We start from the raw sequence: 18,559 nt of genomic DNA on the forward strand, positions 1-18,559 counted from the left end.
AACGGTCATCAGTGCATTTAAGTTGTGACTAGACGCTCTACAGTGTAGGACCGAACACAGGACCCCAATGTCCCGTCATTTCCAGTAAGGTTCCACTCGTGACTGGACGCGTCAGTTCAATCACAACCAGACGTAGAACCCCAACGTCTGGTCACTTCTAGTAAGGTTCCAATGGTAGAAATTTGCGACCGGACGCGTCCAGTCATGCCCGACCAGACTCGCCCAGCGTCCAGTCACTCACTGACTTCTCTGTGCGCCGCCACATCAGCAGGACCGGACGCTGAACAGTGTTTAGCCAGAGTTCGGTCGCCTGTGTCTAGTCAAGAGATCGAGGGCGGCCTTCACTGTGCGCCACTGACCGGACGCTCCAACGTCCGGTGCACTCTGTGAAACCCCGTCTTTTCTATATAGGGCGCCGGTGGCATCATCGGACTGTCCGCACTCTACGGGCGGACACTCCACCAGTGAAGTTACGAACCCTTGCTCCCAAGTGCTAAACACAATGTGTATCATCTTTGTGCATGTGTGTTAGCATATTTTCATAAACATTTCAAGGGTGTTAGCTTTCCACTAGATCCTAAATGCATATGCAATGCGTTAGAGCATCTAGTGGCACTTTGATAACCGTATTTCGATACGAGTTTCACCCCTCTTAATAATATGGCTATCGAACCTAAATGTGATCACACTCTCTAAGTGTCTCGATCACTAAACGAAAAAGCTCCTAACAATTTCACCTTTGCCCTGAGTTTTTTGTTTTTCTCTTACTTCTTTTCCAAGTTCAAGCACTTGATCATCACCATGGTATCACCATCATCAAGTCATGATCTTCATTTGCTTGACCACTTGGAGTAGTGCTGCCTATCTCATAACCACTTTGATAAACTAGGTTAGCACTTAGGATTTTATCAATTCACCAAAACCAAACTAGAGCTTTCATGCTTAGACGTCGCCCACACGTGCATGCATTTCGCGCACCCTTGCAGGGGCCCACGCTGCGCACCTTCTACCGCTTTCCACGTGCATCCCATGTGCCACACCCCAATCTACTTTTGAAACATCCAAATGCAACACTTACAACATACAAAAGAAGATAGATGAAACACATGAAACATGCGTCCGAAAACACTTGTAAAAACACCTGGAAATGCTTAAAAACCATTACAAACATACGCAACATACAGATAAAACACTTGGAACATATGCGTGAAACATATGTAACATCCAAATAAAATGTTTGCAACATACGTCTGAATAGATGAAACATTGGGAACAAACACTTGCACAACATACCTCTGAAACACTTGTAACATCCCGATCTACTTTTTGCAACATGCAGATGAAACACTTGCAACATCCGGGCAAAATATATGAAACACTTAAAACATACGCTTGCAACATGCGCTATCAACACAATGTCACATTGCTGCTTCGACGAATGGACGCTCGTCATTGCTGAGCTCGACGCCGGCACGGAGGTCGGCAGTGGCGCATGGAGCTCGCCGGTGCAGCAGTGGCGTGGCCCTCCTATGATTCCCCAACGCTTGTTTGCAGCCCAGGCTCGCATCGTCGGCGCAACCGTGTTGCGGCTACTCCAGCGCCGCTGCTCCCTCGGTCGCAGTCGTCCAGCGTCGTCTGCTCATAGAAGATGGGGCGCGGCGTAGCCGGCGATGGGGTGCGGCGCGGTAGGGGGAAGGACATGTTACGATGCAGCGGCTGGGGTGGGGCGTGGTGGGGGAACGGGCGCGGCGGGGCGGACAGATGAGCGGCCTGGAAATGCTCAGCCACGCCGCGACGGGCGGATGAGCAGAGTGGGAAATTTTTTTTAGAGGCCGGTCGCTGCGCAGGATTGAGAGCCACGTCCGACACGTCCGATTCTGTTATTATAATTGATTGAAATTTTATGCATTTGGTGGTGGCCGAGGATACCAGTTCATGATTAATTTTGAAAGTTCCTGTGCCTATCTCAAAAAGGAGAAATTTATGATCAAATAAAATACGCAGCGGTATTCATTATATACTATATAGAAATACTAATCTTATGTGTCAATGTAGGAGTATACGTAGTAGTTATCATCAATATTTGTGGCCAGCTGCAGTATTCCAGTTGGACGCTGATTAATTATCCCACTCGTCATAAACACATGATGGGCTTCTAAATAAAGGCATCTGCTATCCAACCTTTCGGTGGAGTTCCAATCAATAGCTGCAAGATGGATTCTTCTGAGTTCTTGTGGTGCCTGATGGCTGTACATGCCTAACTTTCTGGTTTGCAGGAGTTTATGTGGTGCCGCTGTAGCAGAGAATTAAGATCATGTACTTGTAGGATTCTACGATCTTTCTTTTTTGTATATATCTCAGAGGATATCGATTATTCCCTTTTTCTCAGTTTTTTTTTCTGGTACACACCTTTTTCTCAGTTTTCGGTAGTAATTTGTTTCTTCCTTTTTTAGAGTGGAAGCAACTACTACTTCATCATTGCAATATCTCGACTAACAAATGGGTGTACCAAACACAAAATACATGGCTCCATGTATAGATCCTAAAAATTCGACAAACTTGCCTGCCGGACATCTAATCAGCTTGTTCGTTTGGTCGTAATTTGGCTTATAAGCCATGGCTTATCAGCCAACGAACAATATTTTTCTCTTATACCAAACCAGACAACAGTACTTTCAGCCATGACTTATAAGCCAAACCAGTCCAACAGAACACGGTGAATACTGAATACCAAGGATGTCATTAGAGTTGGAGCCAAGCCCAAACCAGCTCTAACTACATATCACCGATATGAAACGAGACAAAAAAAGGATAAAGTCTATTTTTCAACTTTCAATTTCCACGATTGTCTAATTTTAACCTTGAGCTGTAGAACTAGGTCCGGACACCCACAAAATTAATGTCAAAAGCGGACAAGTTTGATCCTTTTGCTGGTTCCAAAGGTGATTTTCTATTTTGTAAAAAAAAAAACTAGTTTACCTAAAATTCATAAAAAAATATTTTAAATTAGAGAAATACAAAACAAGTATCATTTTTTTTTCTAAAGTTGTTATCTATCTATTTGTGATATATTCAGAGTTATTTGGAACTTAATTATTTCAATTCCTGTTGCTTTATTACTCGTCATGATCATTATTTATTTATAAAATAAATATGTTCCAATAACTCCAAACAGAGAGCACCAGTAAATTGATAATTTTTTAGAAGAAAGTTGGTACCAGTTTCACTTTTTTATTTAAAATAAATTAGTTAGGTTTTTTAGAGATTAAACTAGATTTTTATTATTTTTACAAAATAGAAAACCACCTTTTAAATCAGCCAAAGGATCAAATTTATCTGGTTCAATAGTTGGAAGTGTCTGCTACCTGATTTCATAGTTTAGGTTGTAAGATCAAATTGCATGAAAGTTGAATGTAAAAAAAGGACTTTACATGACAAAAAACTTGAGGAAAAAAGAATAAGTTATATTCTAGCACAATGCATGTAAACTAAATATATAGTATAGTAATAAACACACTTTGTATTTTTTTTCTTTTTTTTTGTTTTTGGTGGAGGTTTACAAGGTCAACTCTATATTGACATTTTGACCCTCCAATTCGTGGCACATTTGATGGCTAATAAAACACATATATCCTATATGTCTCCTCCCAAATGTATTGGCTTTTAAATATGTTCTAAGTTAAACTTTTCCAAGTGAGGCTAAACTTTTAGAAAGAAAAATAATATTTATATCATTATTTATTTTGAAATATATTTTCATATTTTACAATTTTGATGTTGTAGATGTTCTCTCTCTTCTCAATAAATTTGATTTAACCTAAAATAGTCCGACTTAGAGCAAACTCATAAGTCCTTTATTTTAGGACAAAGGTAATGTATGGTAAATATACTATTAGTCATTCATATATAACGATTACCTTTATTTAAGATTTCAAGCTTGAATTCAAACTCACTACCTAAAAATGAGCCTAAGTCTCTCAGTCTTTCATGAGAGCACGAAGAAAACGTTAGATCCATAATGCCCCACAAATGCACTGAAACACATCGCTATCCTTCACAAAAGTAGTTATGACCGTGCTTCTTATTTTTTTTAGATAAGGGAACAAAGTTTCAACTGTGCTTGTTATTATTCATTCCATTAGTAGTTAGTATATATATACAATAAAGTAGACATTCTTTTTAGTTCCATTTGATACACATCCCGTAGTCAGATAAGTTGAGTTACAACTTAGACTTCAAAAGGCAAAAGCAGTAAGAGAACCATGTACGCAAAAATTTATGGTGCCCATTGCTCATTTCCCTCCCTTTATAACATCGTCTTTGTGAAACATCTGGTGAAGAGACTCAGGCTTGCTTTACGCAAGAGAAGTAATGTTGACATTCATGGTTTTGTACTTTGTACAAATAGAGAAGGAAAGAAATGGAGAAGTGTAGTAATGTCTCAGCTTTCGCCATATATTTATTTATGGCCACAGAACTTGTTTTATGTATTTGCTTGCAAGATATGATCATACAATTAATATGCAGGCTAGATAGTCAATCATAGCTCCGCAAGCAACAACACATTTCTTCATGCTGAACAAAAATTTAACGGTACAACGTAGAAAAAAATAATAATGTACATTGTGCCTACAACACAAGGGCGGATTTAATGGAGCAACAAGGGGCTCAAGCTCCTCCTAGGATCTGGTAGTCCATGAAGCTCCCTCGAGCCCTATGAAACTCTGATAAATGCAAGGGAGGAAGAAAAGGCTAGAGGTGCTACTCCTTATTGAGGGCTAGTTTGGAAACTCATATTACCAGGAGATCCCAAACTTTTTTTAGGGTCTAGAGTTCATGGAGATGTTATTTGAATATGCCACTTAATTCTAGGATCAAGAGTCCAAATTAGACATGAAGGTTGAAGATGAATCCTCCCCCCTAAGGCCCTGCTTGTTTTGTCCCAAAACCAAGGGGATTCAGAGAGATTGAGGGGATTAAATCCCCCTACAGGCTACAAGTTCAAATAATCTTCGATCCATTCCGATCCCCCTCAATCCTCATGGTCTAGACATGAAACGAACAAGGCCTAAATGTCATCTGTGTCTGGCACTGGTACGACACATAGGCTTTGTTGTCACCAAGCTCTTGTGTTGTTACCACACAATCAATTAGTTTGCCCAAACCATTTTGGAGATTCCGTGAAAATTTAAGAACAAATTCGAAGCTTTTCCTTACATCTCAATGGATCACATTGTGTAGCAGTGGTCGTGTAATGAAACTAGTGGACTCAGTCGAAACAAAACACGTTTACTTCACATCCACGTAGAACGCAAAAGCGAAATAAAGTCGTTCTTTTTCTGGAAGCAGAAAAGTACTAGTAGAATTTATGTAGCCAACAAGTCGTCCAACCGGATAAGCCACTCTACTTCTACTAAGGCCATGTTTAGATCCCACCCAAAAATAAAAAATTTTCAAGATTTTCCGTCACATCAAATCTTGCGGCATATGTATGGAGCATTAAATATAGGTAAAAAGAATAACTAATTGCACAGTTTGCCTGTAATTGGCGAGACGAATCTTTTAAGCCTAAATAGTCCATAATTAAACAATTTTTACTAAATACAAACGAAAGTGCTACAGTAGCCCAAAGCCAAAAATTTTCGGAACTAAACGCGGCCTAACAAGAAATCAAACGAAAATCGAAGCCAATAGAAGCAACCGTACTTACACCACACAGGCCACAGCTCTCCCCGATGCAGAGAGACGAGATGAGGCGACAAGGGATCCGACGTGTCAGAGACCTAGTGGCTGAGCACCGATCGCGGACGCCCGGTGCGTCTCCACCGCAGGATCCAGGCTGACCGCCCCCACGGCCGTCCGTCCCCACGCGTGCACACGCGACGCTGACTCACCCGTGATCTGCAGAAAACGGCCATGCATCTACGTGTAGGGGCCCGTTTAGTTCCACCAAATTTCTAACTTTAACACTGTGCAAAAGAAGATTCTCCGTCATATCAAACTTGCGGTACATGTATGGAGTACTAAATATTGACAAAATCAAAAAAACTAATTGTACAGTTTGGTTGTACTTTGCGAGGCGAACGTTTTAAGCCTAATTAGTCAACGATAGGACAATTAGTACCAAATAAAAACAAAACAGCACTGTACCTACAGTGTATTTAGCGGCGACGATTCTACCGAACTAAGGTCCAGTTTAGTTGCAAAAAATTTTGCAAAATTTTTCAGATTTCCCGTCACATCGAATCTTTGGACGCATGCATGAAGCATTAAATATAAATAAAAAATAAAACTAATTACACAGTTTAGACGAAATTCAAGAGACGAATCTTTTAAGCCTAATTAGACTATGATTAAACACAGTGCATTTTGCAAAAAATTTTCACCATCTAAAAGGACCCTAAACGTGGCCTAGCTCCAAGCCCGCCCGGCGGGGCCCATCACCTACACGCGGCGTCGTAACCGGTCAGCCTCGCCGTCGCACGTGCCCTCCGGGCTGCTGCTGAGTCACCGCGCCCAGCGCGTCGCTTGCCCCGAGACGCCATCTCTGTCGCGAGTCCGGGCCCAGCGCACCAGCTCCGTTTCATACCGAGACAGGCATGCGTGGGCCCAGGTCGTCCGCCGGACCCACGTATCATGCACCTCCAGCGCGCGCTTTTTCGTACGCGCCGGCCCACGCTTTCAACGTGGGTGCGCAGCGGCTGCTGCTGTTCCGTCCCACCCGCGCCTACTGGCTCTCTGCTGCCTGCGACCTTTTCTTCTGGGCCCCTGAGCCTTGATTCACTGACACCGTGCCCCCACGGTGGGCATAACGGGAATTTTAAAACGCCCGCCTAGCCCCGTGTGTGGCTTTAAAGCGACGCCGTCGCCTCGCTCGCTGCCTTCCCCATTTCCTCGCATCGCATCCGTCCTCTTGCTTCACACGAGCGACGCGATTTTTCTTTTTTAAAATTTTTCCATTTGGGGGGTTGTTTGTTGGTCTGGTCGACGGCGGGCGGCGGAGGGATGGAGACGGCGGCCGCGGCGATGCTGGAGGCCGGGCTGGGGCGGTTCTCGCGGGCGCCGGCGATGGCCGCGGCGCTGCTGGCAGAGATGTGGGCGCCGCTGGCCGTGGCGCTGGCGGCGCTGGCCACGCTGCCCAGCCTGCTGCGCCGCCTTCAGGTCATCGTGCTGCGCCTCCGGTCCCGCGGGAAGGAGGTCATCCAGTCGCACATCGGCACCTACTACTCGTCCGGCGACGAGGATGGCTCCGATGACGAAGACGAGAGCTCAGACGAGGAGGAGGCGGACGCCAGTTCCTCCGGCGACGAGGATGCGGAGGATCTGAAGCGGATCGGGTTCTACGAGGGGGCCGCGGACGGCGTCTTCCCCTGGGGCGGTGCCGTGGTCCGGACCTGGCAGGGCCTCCCGCGCCGCTTCTCCGGCTGCGCCTCGGGTATCGGAGGAGGTGTCAGCAGCGCCACCGGAGGAGCTTTCCCCGCTGCTGTCCGGCTGTGGGGCGCCAGCACGGCCAGCGGCGACCCGTGGTGGGCCGCCGCCTGCAGCGCCGACGAAGGCGGCTGCCGCCGCGACGGCGCGGCCGCGGAGGCGGAGGCGGACCAGGTCGTCGTCGGGTGGCGGCGCGAGCACGCGTCGCAGCAGCGGCGCCGGCGGCGTGCCGTTCCCCTCTCTCACACGCGCCAGTGAAACGGAACGGCAACGGGGCTGCGGGCAAACGGGGGTGGTTGGTGTCCGATGTGAATATGCCACAGGGCGACCAGCTGGAGATGCCGATTCCGTGTTGGGGGCCCACCTGTAAGCGAGGGGGAGGAACGGGCCGATGAATAGGCCGGGGGGTGGGGGGGACTTGGTTAGGCGCCGCGCCGGATTGGTTGGGGACAACATTATTTTTTAGCAGGAAAAAAAAAGAAAAAAAAAATGGGGCTGGTGCGGGAGGATGCACTACCTGGGGCGGGTGGGTTAGAAATGCATGATGCAGCTGCACATGTTTTTACCTGTACTGGTGATGACTGATGATATGCACCTTGCACGCACGCAATTTGTACCGCCATTCTTTGATTCATGCGGTGATCAATAAAGAGAAGGAAAATGGTGAAATCGCCTTGGGATTTTTTCCCGTTTGTTTTTTTCAGTTAGAATAGTATTTTTTTCTCACAATAATTCAGTCAGAACAGTGTTTTCATTCAGTTTCGGTCAAGATTCAACAAACCAAACGGCCCCTGGCTTGCTCCAGGTTGGGATATCCTACGAAATCTCTACGATTGACATGCTTGTGGCTCCGTCCCAAATCGGTGATAGATAGCAGAAAAAAAGCGGTGCGTGTGCGTACGAACACGTAGCCGCGGTTGCCGCTTGACAGTCACATGATGAGAGGTAAACGCCTTTCTCTTTCGTGCCATGTTGCGCAGCCAGCCAGGTTACGAGTACTAGTTTCATCTCCTGTGGATGAGACCGAGGCAGAACGCGGTATATCTTGTTGCTCTTTAGTAGGAGTAGATTACAATTACGATGCATGGACAACCCAAATGGTTCAGGTTCACACACGACACGCACTGGATAAGGTTGAGGGTTCGACGATGTTCAGTTAAGGAACTAGTACTAATACTAATTTCAGTTTGGGGTGGGACAGTTTTTTTTTTTTATAGGAGAGTCATCTGCAGGAAACTGGGCATCGCATGCAGTGGTGGAGCCTGCCCATGGCGTGTCTTCTCCACGTCCACGGATGGAAGATGCCTAAACTAATAAGCTGCTGCAATTAATCATCATGTTCGTCTCTGTCTGCTGGTAGCCTAGCACGCGGTGTCAGCGGTTTAGGCATCTGCAAACACAAGCTTATTCTGCGTAAACATGTATAGACTGATCACAAGCACATAAGATGCAGAGGCAGCAGAGTTGTACGCTCGACTCTTGTTACTAGTAATGCGTTTTACGCTCGACTCTTTGTTGAAAATAGGAGTATAATAACTGAACCTGCAAATACCAAATACGGTGTGAAGAGGCGATTTGTTGCCTCCAAAAAGGCGAAAGCGGTTAGCAGTGCTGTGGTGTGCACCTTTTCAAGCCTGCCGACGACCTGCTGCACTCTCACCGGATCTTCATCCTTTGTGTTTTTCAAATAAACGTGTTTCCTACATACGAGTACTATACTGTAAAATCCAGACCACTCAAAGCGGGAAGGTAGAACTCCTTCTCACTCGCGCTGGTGAGGTCGGCGTTGGGGTGGACCGTGGATGGCGTTCTAAAAACTGGACGGAACCATGCATCCTGCGCGTGGCTGCAGGCTGCAAGCTGCAGGCACATCACGCAGGGCTGTCTGCACTTGGCAAACAATATACGGCAAAGACACATTAAACTATTTTTAATATAACGATTTATATACGCAGGGCTGTCTGCACTTGGCAAACAATATACGGCAAAGACACATTAAACTATTTTTAATATAACGATTTATATATATATATATATATATATATATATATATATATATAGTGCTTTCTCCGTTGTAAATACATGGCATACAAGCGATTTTCAGATTTTCAACTAAATAAGAAGTGTGGCAAAAAAAAAAAAAAACCCCCACCTTACTACTCCCTCCATCCCCAAACAAGTGTTGATATGGTTTTCGTGTCGATCAAACTTTCTTAAGTTTGACTAGATTTATAGAAAATGTTATCAATATTTCTATCTCCAAATAAGTTTATTATAAAAATATATTCAAAGATCTATAAATAATAATATCTTTTGTATATTTGGTTACAGTTAAAAATGTTTGACTCCTCAAGAAATGAGAACGGCGGCACTTATTTTCGGACGGAGGGGGTACTCACTAACTAGGATACTCGCGACACTTTTAATTCAAAGAAAAAAAACCTCTAACTCAACATGAAACTTGTTGCCAACTTGTCATGCGAAAAAGATTCTACAAAAGGCGCGAGGTGTCGGGCGATGAGGCTTCTGGTCATGGGGTGAGAAAGATGAAACTACGTCGATTGGGGAACAGGAAGTGACACTGGCCCTCGAAGCTTCATTTTATACTCATGGGTGGTTGCACCAAGTATATAGGCCTTCAACACTTCATTCCAATATACAGTTATTGCATATATTTTATATTCAAATTGTAGCTTTAGGTACAATCTGCATTTTTCAGTTCTGAGATTAAAAAAAACTATTAGACAAAGCCACAAACCTTGCCAAGTCTAATTTGTGTTGGCACAAAGAGAATTAACAATTTACAAATGTTTATATAGTCAGAAAATGACAAAAATTTAATATATTACGACACAAAGACAAAATAATAAACAAAATTAATAATTTACTTGTACTAGTTGGTAGTACAAAAGTGTTGGCTGAAGTCATTTAAAATTTAGACATCTGAAATATAGAAGAAGTGCTTAAAAAACAATGCAACCATGGATTTCTCTATTCGAGGAAGTAACCAAAGCTTCTAAATATTATATCCAACCAAACATTATATTCGCTTCCTCAGGTCAACCTCCCACGATTTTTTTTAAAAAAGTCCACTGCAGTTGTTGTGTCAACCCCGTATCACAAAACATGCCTTGTGCAGCGCATCAGAGCAGGAAAAAAAAAGGATCTAATGCTGTATTGGCACAGCTCTATAATTTATAAATTATATTAATATGGTTTAAACATTTTATTTAATCTAAAAATTAAATAAAACAAGTTTTGTAAATGTACTACTTAACAACAACAACAACAATAATAATAATAATAATAATAATAATAATAATAATAATAATAATAATAATAATAATAATAATATATTTACAGCTCTAGATCGAGGATGCTACTGGTGACCACGAAATCTCCGCCGAACACGACCATAGACCAGACAAAACTTCAAAACAGACAGGGCAGGTAGGGAAACAAAAGCGTACGCTGGGCCCCATTCTGTGCCAGCAACTGGTTGCCTAGCATATCACCTAGCACAACACAACAGGTCCTGATGGCAACATCTCCACGGTTGGAAGATGCTTAAACTAATTGCACGGCGATTAACTATTCGATCAATCCTGCTGTTCATCTATGTGCGCCAATAGCGCAACACTATAATCAATCTTCTTCTTCTTTTTCCGAATCCTATATTACTACATCAGAAATCATATTTAAATAAGTACAGCATACACTTGAACTCCTACAGGTGTCTCCATTCCCCTAATAAAAAAGAAGAAAAAAGAAATGGGATGATTATGCAAAGGGAGGCTCAACTGAAGTCTGGAATGACTGTAGCAGAATAGCAGTTGACCAGATTAGATAGTCACAATAACTCATTTTATTTATCTTCATTTCATTTCCGGCACCAACGATTATCTGTGTTCGAAAGAAAGAAAGAATGGCACCGTGGTCGTGTTTCTGGAATGAACAATGAAGTGCAGCAGCGGACGAGGACCTTGTTTAGATTGAGGTTAAGAATAAGTATTTGGTACTGTAGTATTTTCGTTTATATTTGATAATTATTGTCTAATTATGGTTTAACTAGGCTCAAAAGATTTGTCTCATAATTTACAATCAAACTGTATAATTAATTATTTTTTTATCTACATTTAATACTCTATGCATGTGTCCAAAGATTTAATGTGACGAAGAGAGAATGAAAAAACTTGCAGTCTAAACAAGGCCCAGGTCGCCTCAGCTTGCAAGGCAAACATTCCCATTGCAGAGCTGTCTCATCGTAATCAGATCTGCTTGCTTAGGCTTTTCAAGGAATTAATTAATAAATAAAGCGCCGACATAACAGAACAGATGTAGCACCCGCCATCCCAAGGAGTTTTCATTTTGAACCAGGAAGCTAAGGTGAGGCTGACACGTGGGGCCTGCTCAAGCTTTAGAGGGGCCCGATGGTAGTAGTTAGTAACACAGTAACAGCTTGGGTGCATCTGCATCCTAGGGCCTGCCCTCCAAAACGCTAAATTTTTCAAGATTTTCTATCACATCGAATTTTTGGACGCATGCATGAAGCATTAAATATAAATAAAAAATAAAACTAATTACACAGTCTAGATGAAATCTACGAGACGAATCTTTTAAGCCTAATTAGACTATGATTGAACACTAATTGTCAAATAACAACAAAAATGCTACAGTATCGTTTCGCCAAAAATTTTGCAAACTAAACTGGGCCACAGTGGCATATAAAATCTTGGGTCGCATCAGTCTACTCTTACTTTGGCTTTATCGACGCACATTTCTCGCACCCCGTCACAGTCGTGTCCGCTGCATCCTATCAACTGGAGTCCCATCGTTTCGCTTTCTGACGCGGAATATCAGCCACTCTCCTCATCCTTTCTTTTTTTCTCTCGCACATTTTCTCACTTCTCTTTCTGTTGGTAGGCGCATCACATCACATCACATTCATGATTCATTCATGTTGCTTGCGTTTGTTGCGGGCCTTGTTTAGGCTCTTGTTTAGATCCCACCTAAAATTCAAAAATTTTCAAGATTTTTCGTCACATCAAATTTTGCGGCACATACATAGAGCATTAAATGTAGGTAAAAATAATAATTAATTGCATAGTTTACCCGTAATTGGCGAGACGAATCTTTTCACTACCGGAAACGCCTAAGTTGCCGAGTGTCAGGTGCTTTGCCGAGTGTTCTTTTTCGGGCACTCGACAAAGACGCCTTTGCGGAGTGTTTTTTGACACTCGGCAAAGAGGCTATTTGCCGAGTGTTTTTTTTAACACTCGGCAAAGAGCTTCTTTGCCGAGTGTTTTTTTTGACACTCGGCAAAGGGCTTCTTTGCCGAGTGTTATTTTTTTTACACTCGGCAAAGAAAATTTCAAAGCACATTTTGAAGCAGTATATTAATTCAAATGAAAAAGTTTTTAACTACAAAGTTGTATAACTCATCAAGATGTACAATGTTTGTTTTGGTCTTTTCTTCATACGACAAAGTGAAAATAAATTTGTTCACAAATCTAACATATCTCTCTTGTAGTTTATGAAACTACAAGAGAGATATATAAGATTTGTGAACAATGTTAGAACGACCATGTCGGATGAACAGATGACCAAACAACCAAAATAAACTTTGTAGATCTCGAAAAGTTATGAAACATTGTAGTTGATAACTTTTTGATTTGAAAACATCTTGTCATGCAAAACTGTGTTTGAATTTCAAAATTTTAAAATTAAATTTTGTAAACGACCTCGGATGGAAAAACTTCCTAAACTAAAAGTGTAGATCTCGAAAAGTTATGAAACTTTGTAGTTTATAACTTTTTGATTTGAAAACATCTTGTCATGCAAAACTGTGTTTGAATTTCAAAATTTTAAAATTCAAATTTTGTAAACGACCTCGGATGGAAAAACTTCCTAAACTAAAAGTGTAGATCTCGAAAAGTTATGAAACTTTGTAGTTTACAACTTTTTTATTTGAAAACATCTTTTCATGCAAAATTGTGTTTGAATTTCAAAATTTTAAAATTCAAATTTTGTAAACGACCTCGGATGGAAAAACTTCCTAAACTAAAAGTGTAGATCTCGAAAAGTTATGAAACTTTGTAGTTTACAACTTTTTTATTTGAATTCGTTTAGGGCATCAAACATGCAATTTACACTCGGTTTAGTATAATATATTGAAAACTAAAACGAAATCCAGACACAAGTGAGAGTGTGGTGTTGTGGTAGAGGAGGTACGTGCACAGCGAGAGGTCTCGGGTTCGAATCGCGTCGACCGCGTAGCCATGAAATTCACGCGAAAAATATCGTAGATCGGTGGGCGCTGGCCGGTGGGGGCCTCCATCGATAAAAAAAAATTCCATTTTTTGGGGTAAAAATTCCTATTTTTTCGGTTTTTTTTTCGATTTCAACTTTACCGAGTGTCGGGCACTCGGCAAAAGCTTTGCCGAGTGCCCGATAAAAGACACTCGGCAAAGTTGGCTTTGCCGTCACTTTTTTTGGCGAGTGCTGTTCGCCGAGTGTTACACTCGGCGAACCATTTGCCGAGCGTTTTATGCCTTTTGCCGAGTGTTTCGGGCACTCGGCAAACTCAAGGAGTCCGGTAGTGTTTAAGCCTAAATAGTCCATAATTGAACAATTTTTGCCAAATACAAACGAAAGTGCTACAGTGGCCAAAAGCCAAAATTTTTCGCATCTAAACGGGGCCTTAGTTCCAATTTTTTTTCCAAAAAGTGCTACAGTAGCTATCACATCGAATCTTGCGATACGTGTATGGAGCATTAAATGTAGATGAAAAAAATTACACAGTTTGGTTGGAAATCGTGAGACGAACGTTTTGAATCTAATTAGTCCATGATTGAATACTAATTGTCAAATAAAAATAAAAATGCTACAGTAGTCGAATTTCCAAATTTCACCCAATTAAACATAGCCTGACGCAGAATTCTGTTGAAACTGCGTTTCCTGTCCTGCTCCTTCCCAAGCGTGCACTGCTACACATCTTCTGCAAACGGCCATGCTGCTCTCACCGTCTCACGTCTCTGATGCCAAGCCACACATTTCAGCGAATACATAGCTTGCTAACAAATCTTGCTACTCTTTTTCGGTTTATTTGCTGAAAAGATTTCAGCGAGAATTAATGAACTCCGATTGGCCAGACGACCACGTCTTGAAGTTGAAGAGATACTTTGCCACCAACAGAAAATGGTTTTAAAGCAATATGATGATTCTCTGACAGTGCAAGCCAAAAACACGCCGTATGAGTATGATCCGGGCACGCACAAGCAATCGAAATCGCAGAGCCAACTGCATCATCATTCATCAAAATCTCCCTGCTCCTAGTCGTAGGCCAAGCCCAAAGATCTGCTTGCATGACAGAACCAAACCAACTGCTAAACAAGATTATATGCACTCGCAGAAGGAAAAAAAAAAACAAGGACCTACAAGGCTACAGAGACAACACAGCAGCAGAACGACAACAAAACCCAAGCTGAAAAGAACCCCAACAAACACACAGTGGTCTCATCTCTGTATAGGAGTATAGTGTCCTGGATCATGCTACTGCTAGGCAAGTAGGCATAGTCTTATAGGAAACGCTCAGCCACGGGCGTATGTCCTTTTGACGTGGCTCCCAGTCTTGCCTCTTGCGCAGCCGACCGCTCTCTCAAAAATAAAAAAAATCCCCACTCCGCTCATCTGCCCGACGCGGTGCGGCTGAGGATTTCTGGACCGCTCATCCGTCCGCCCCGCTGCGTCCCCTTCCCCCAGCGCGCTTCGTCCCCCGCCTTCCTCCCACCACGCCACACCCCATCGCCGGCTGTGCCGTGCCCCATCCCGTGCAAATGGACGGCGCTGGAGTAGAAGCAACAGGGCCGCTGTTGACATTTCTTAACGACTATTGGAGGATTCCGCAAGCGCACAGAACTATCGCGTAGCGCTTCGCTCGGTGAGTACCGAGTGTCGAATTTATATTTTTTTTCCATAGGAAGGCGGAATGCTAGAATTTATAATTGGACTAGGATTTGCTAAGACAAGGCTAAGGTTGATCCTAGGTAGGTGAACGATAGTGAAAGGTGAATGTGAACTACCTAAACTAACTACTAATAACAAGCTAAGCTAAGCTAGAAAGCTAAGAGAAGCTTGGAGAGCTTGGAATTGAATGGGGGCACTTCTCCACCGAGCTCCACACCCACTGTTTATAGTGTATAGTGAGGGGAGGGGTATTTGTAGGCAGTGGCAAGGTCGGTGGAGGAACTAGGGCGCCGGGCGGCAGTAGTAGGGCGCCGGCCGGCCCTTGGATGCACTGCCTTTGCATCCAAGGGTGTTGGTTGCTCCTCCAAGGCGGTTGTAAAGCCAGCACGTGGTGTTGGCAGGTAAGTCGATTGGTAAGTCGGTGGAGAGCTCTTAAGTCTATGAGAATGGGCACATGAATCCAATGTGAACAAATCATGTCCGTTGATCAAACCTACTTGAATGGAAGCATGTGATTGGCTCTGGAGTAGCTCCCACGGATCAGTGACGTGTTAGGGCCACTTGGGGGGCCGGGCGGCGGGCCCAAGTGTCACACCCAATTTTCAGGATAAAATGGAATGCATAATCTTATGTGCGCTCAGAGATCAGTCACACACATATACCAACAAATTATATATAGTATTATCACAAGTGTTTATTACATCACGAATAATAAGACAGAGTCTTCACATAAATGTAGCGAAAGTATAAAGAAAAATCTCTCACAGAAGCTCCATTTCACAGGGATGTCAACTGGTTGACCACAAGTCTAGTAGTCCTCAGGAAAGTCGTCATTACCATAGCCATCTGTTACCCATCCGGAATTTTTATCCAAATAATAAAAATAAACAAGCATAAGTACGTGTCGTACTCAACAAGTGTAACATGGGATTCATGAGGCTCGAAAGGCTTGACACATGATTAACAGCATTCAGCTTTTAATTGTCATAATTTTAGCATAAGAGTAGCAACAAGTTGTTTCAACCCAAAATAAAACACATGATCAGTGTAAGCATGAATAATTAATAGCATAAACGGATAATTCTTAGTGATCATCTATTCCGTAGATGTTCCTAGGCCGCTGGTGACCGTGAGCACGGCTGATATACAAGTTTTACACTCTGCAGAGGTTGTACACTTTCACTGTGAGTCGTGATACCCATATGTCCGGGTTTATAACTCCCAAAACAATTCCAAGGTGAGTAGGCAGGGTTCGTCTAACAAGTTAGGGCCATTATATTCACTCGGCAAACAAATGTAGAGTGATGAGGACATCACTCCTTTGGATGTACTAGCTGATCCTCCAACCATCATGCAAGGTCCAATGACCTGGGCTCGAATGCGTCAACTCAATTTACAGGTGAGCTAGTTCTTAAGCGATCCTTTTCATACTTTTGAGAATAGACTACTACCTAATGATGTTATCTTGCTTAGGAACATTAGAGAGGGTCAAGAGGGACTAAGAGGACGTGGAGGAGGTGATGATGACTAGCAAGGACGTCCAACACAAGCCGGAGGCCCAGTCCAACACGAATTCGAGTCTGCCTCGGCCTCTAGGATCAGTCTGCCTTAAACTGGTCGCCCAGGACGCATCCGGACTCCGTTTTCGTTGATCCACATATGCATGGAAAGCTAATTTGATAAGGAAGCCAATCCAAGTAGTTTCACGTCAAAAGCTATTCGGAATCAACAGGAATCATCAAAACAAGTCAGCGTCCAGAATCTATCAGGGTGCTGCGACACCGTCTTTTGGTCCGTTGGACCATGTATCGAGTTTGGGCCCATTAGGGGCGCGTCCAGGGGTCTTGCACGACCCTAGAGTCTTCATAAACAGCCGCCACCCCTCCTTTAGGGTTTGGGTTTTGCTTAGATTATTCTGTCAAGAAACAGTTTCGCCGTTCATCGGTTTGTGAGACCCCAACTCGTGAGATTAATCTTTCATCTGCAATTTGGTTGCATTCTTTCTTGTTCTTGCTTGTGTTCTTCGTTGCGCAAGCAGGGATTAGCCTTATTGGCGAGGTCAATCTGGTCCGTGACTTGGTTGATAACCAGAGGAGCTGTGGTGCTAAGATTGTAGGGTTCGATCTTTCGATCTGAAGCCGGATCGGTGTGTCATTCTCCGCCACAACGATAGTTACCATCACCTGACGGAAGATCGGGATCCCCGTCTCCATTAAGTGGTAATCAGAGCTAAGGTATACCGTCAGGTTTACTTGTTATTCCCTAGTTTGAGTGTTTTGTATTCGTCCCATAGTCCAGTGCCATACTCGTTTTTCCTATCCTAGAACCTTTCGCGCCATAGCCTTTGCATATTTTAGTTTCAGAGTCCGTCGTGTTGAGTTTGTGTCCTGGTCGAGGTCTTGTTGCTGGTTAGGTCATGTTAGAGTCCAGTTCGTGTGTTCCCCCCATCATTTCCATCAAATCTTGGCTGTTGTGACCAATTTTGCACACATTGTTCCCGTTTTGTCCTCTAATTCGGAGCCAATTCTTAAAACTGGTCTAGTTTTCGCATACGAACTCTGTTTTCGATGTTCCATATATGCAAATCGATCAGAAAAAAATTTCAGATCCGTCCATCCCCGGACTAGCCAGGGTTCGAAATTTTTAGATTGGTCAAAAAGTGGTCACAAGATCCTCTTTTCGTGGTCACAAGGCTTTTGTCGATTTTGATCCAGTTTTCTAAAAATTCCACAGGCCACGTCTTACACTTGTTTGAGCTCATATTTTCTGTGGTTACTTATTTTGTGCTTCTAAGTAAAGGAAAAATATCAAAAAAATAAAATAAAAAAGTCAAAATTTCCTAAAAAAACAACGATAGCCCAAAAAATAGAAAAAAGGGAGGGGCAAAAGAGGAACAATATCTAAAGGAGCACATAGAGAAGATCAAAGTGAGCTATGTTTGCGTGTGTTGTCTGGTTCCTTGTTTGTGTTGCTGTCTCCATCCACCATACTTGTTTTTCTCACACCTATCACCTTGCTATCCACCATACTTTTGTCACACACCTGGTACTTGCAACACTTTAGACCAGCAACGAGAACAAGTACTTTGGACTATAATTCAGCATTACTTTCTGTTACTGACTTGTGTGCTAGATATACATATTACTCTTTGTGTGCCTTCCAAGCT

At 43.1% G+C, this 18,559-nt stretch overlaps 1 protein-coding gene across 1 annotated transcript; it reads left to right on the forward strand.

Moving 5' to 3' along the window:
- The first annotated feature begins 6,892 nt into the window (after nucleotides 1-6,892).
- LOC136546018 (uncharacterized) lies at nucleotides 6,893-8,111 on the forward strand. The gene has a single exon (XM_066537995.1). It carries the CDS (start codon nucleotides 7,006-7,008, stop codon nucleotides 7,684-7,686), a length of 681 nt encoding a protein of 226 aa, XP_066394092.1. The 5' UTR covers nucleotides 6,893-7,005; the 3' UTR covers nucleotides 7,687-8,111.
- Nucleotides 8,112-18,559: the final 10,448 nt, after the last annotated feature.

Source organism: Miscanthus floridulus, chromosome 3, assembly GCF_019320115.1.
Source record: "Miscanthus floridulus cultivar M001 chromosome 3, ASM1932011v1, whole genome shotgun sequence".
NCBI classification, from domain to species: domain Eukaryota; kingdom Viridiplantae; phylum Streptophyta; class Magnoliopsida; order Poales; family Poaceae; genus Miscanthus; species Miscanthus floridulus.

Coding starts and splice junctions, on each gene's coding strand:
- LOC136546018 (XM_066537995.1), top strand. CDS start 7,006: ATGGAGACGGCGGCCGCGGCGATGCTGGAGGCCGGGCTGGGGCGGTTC.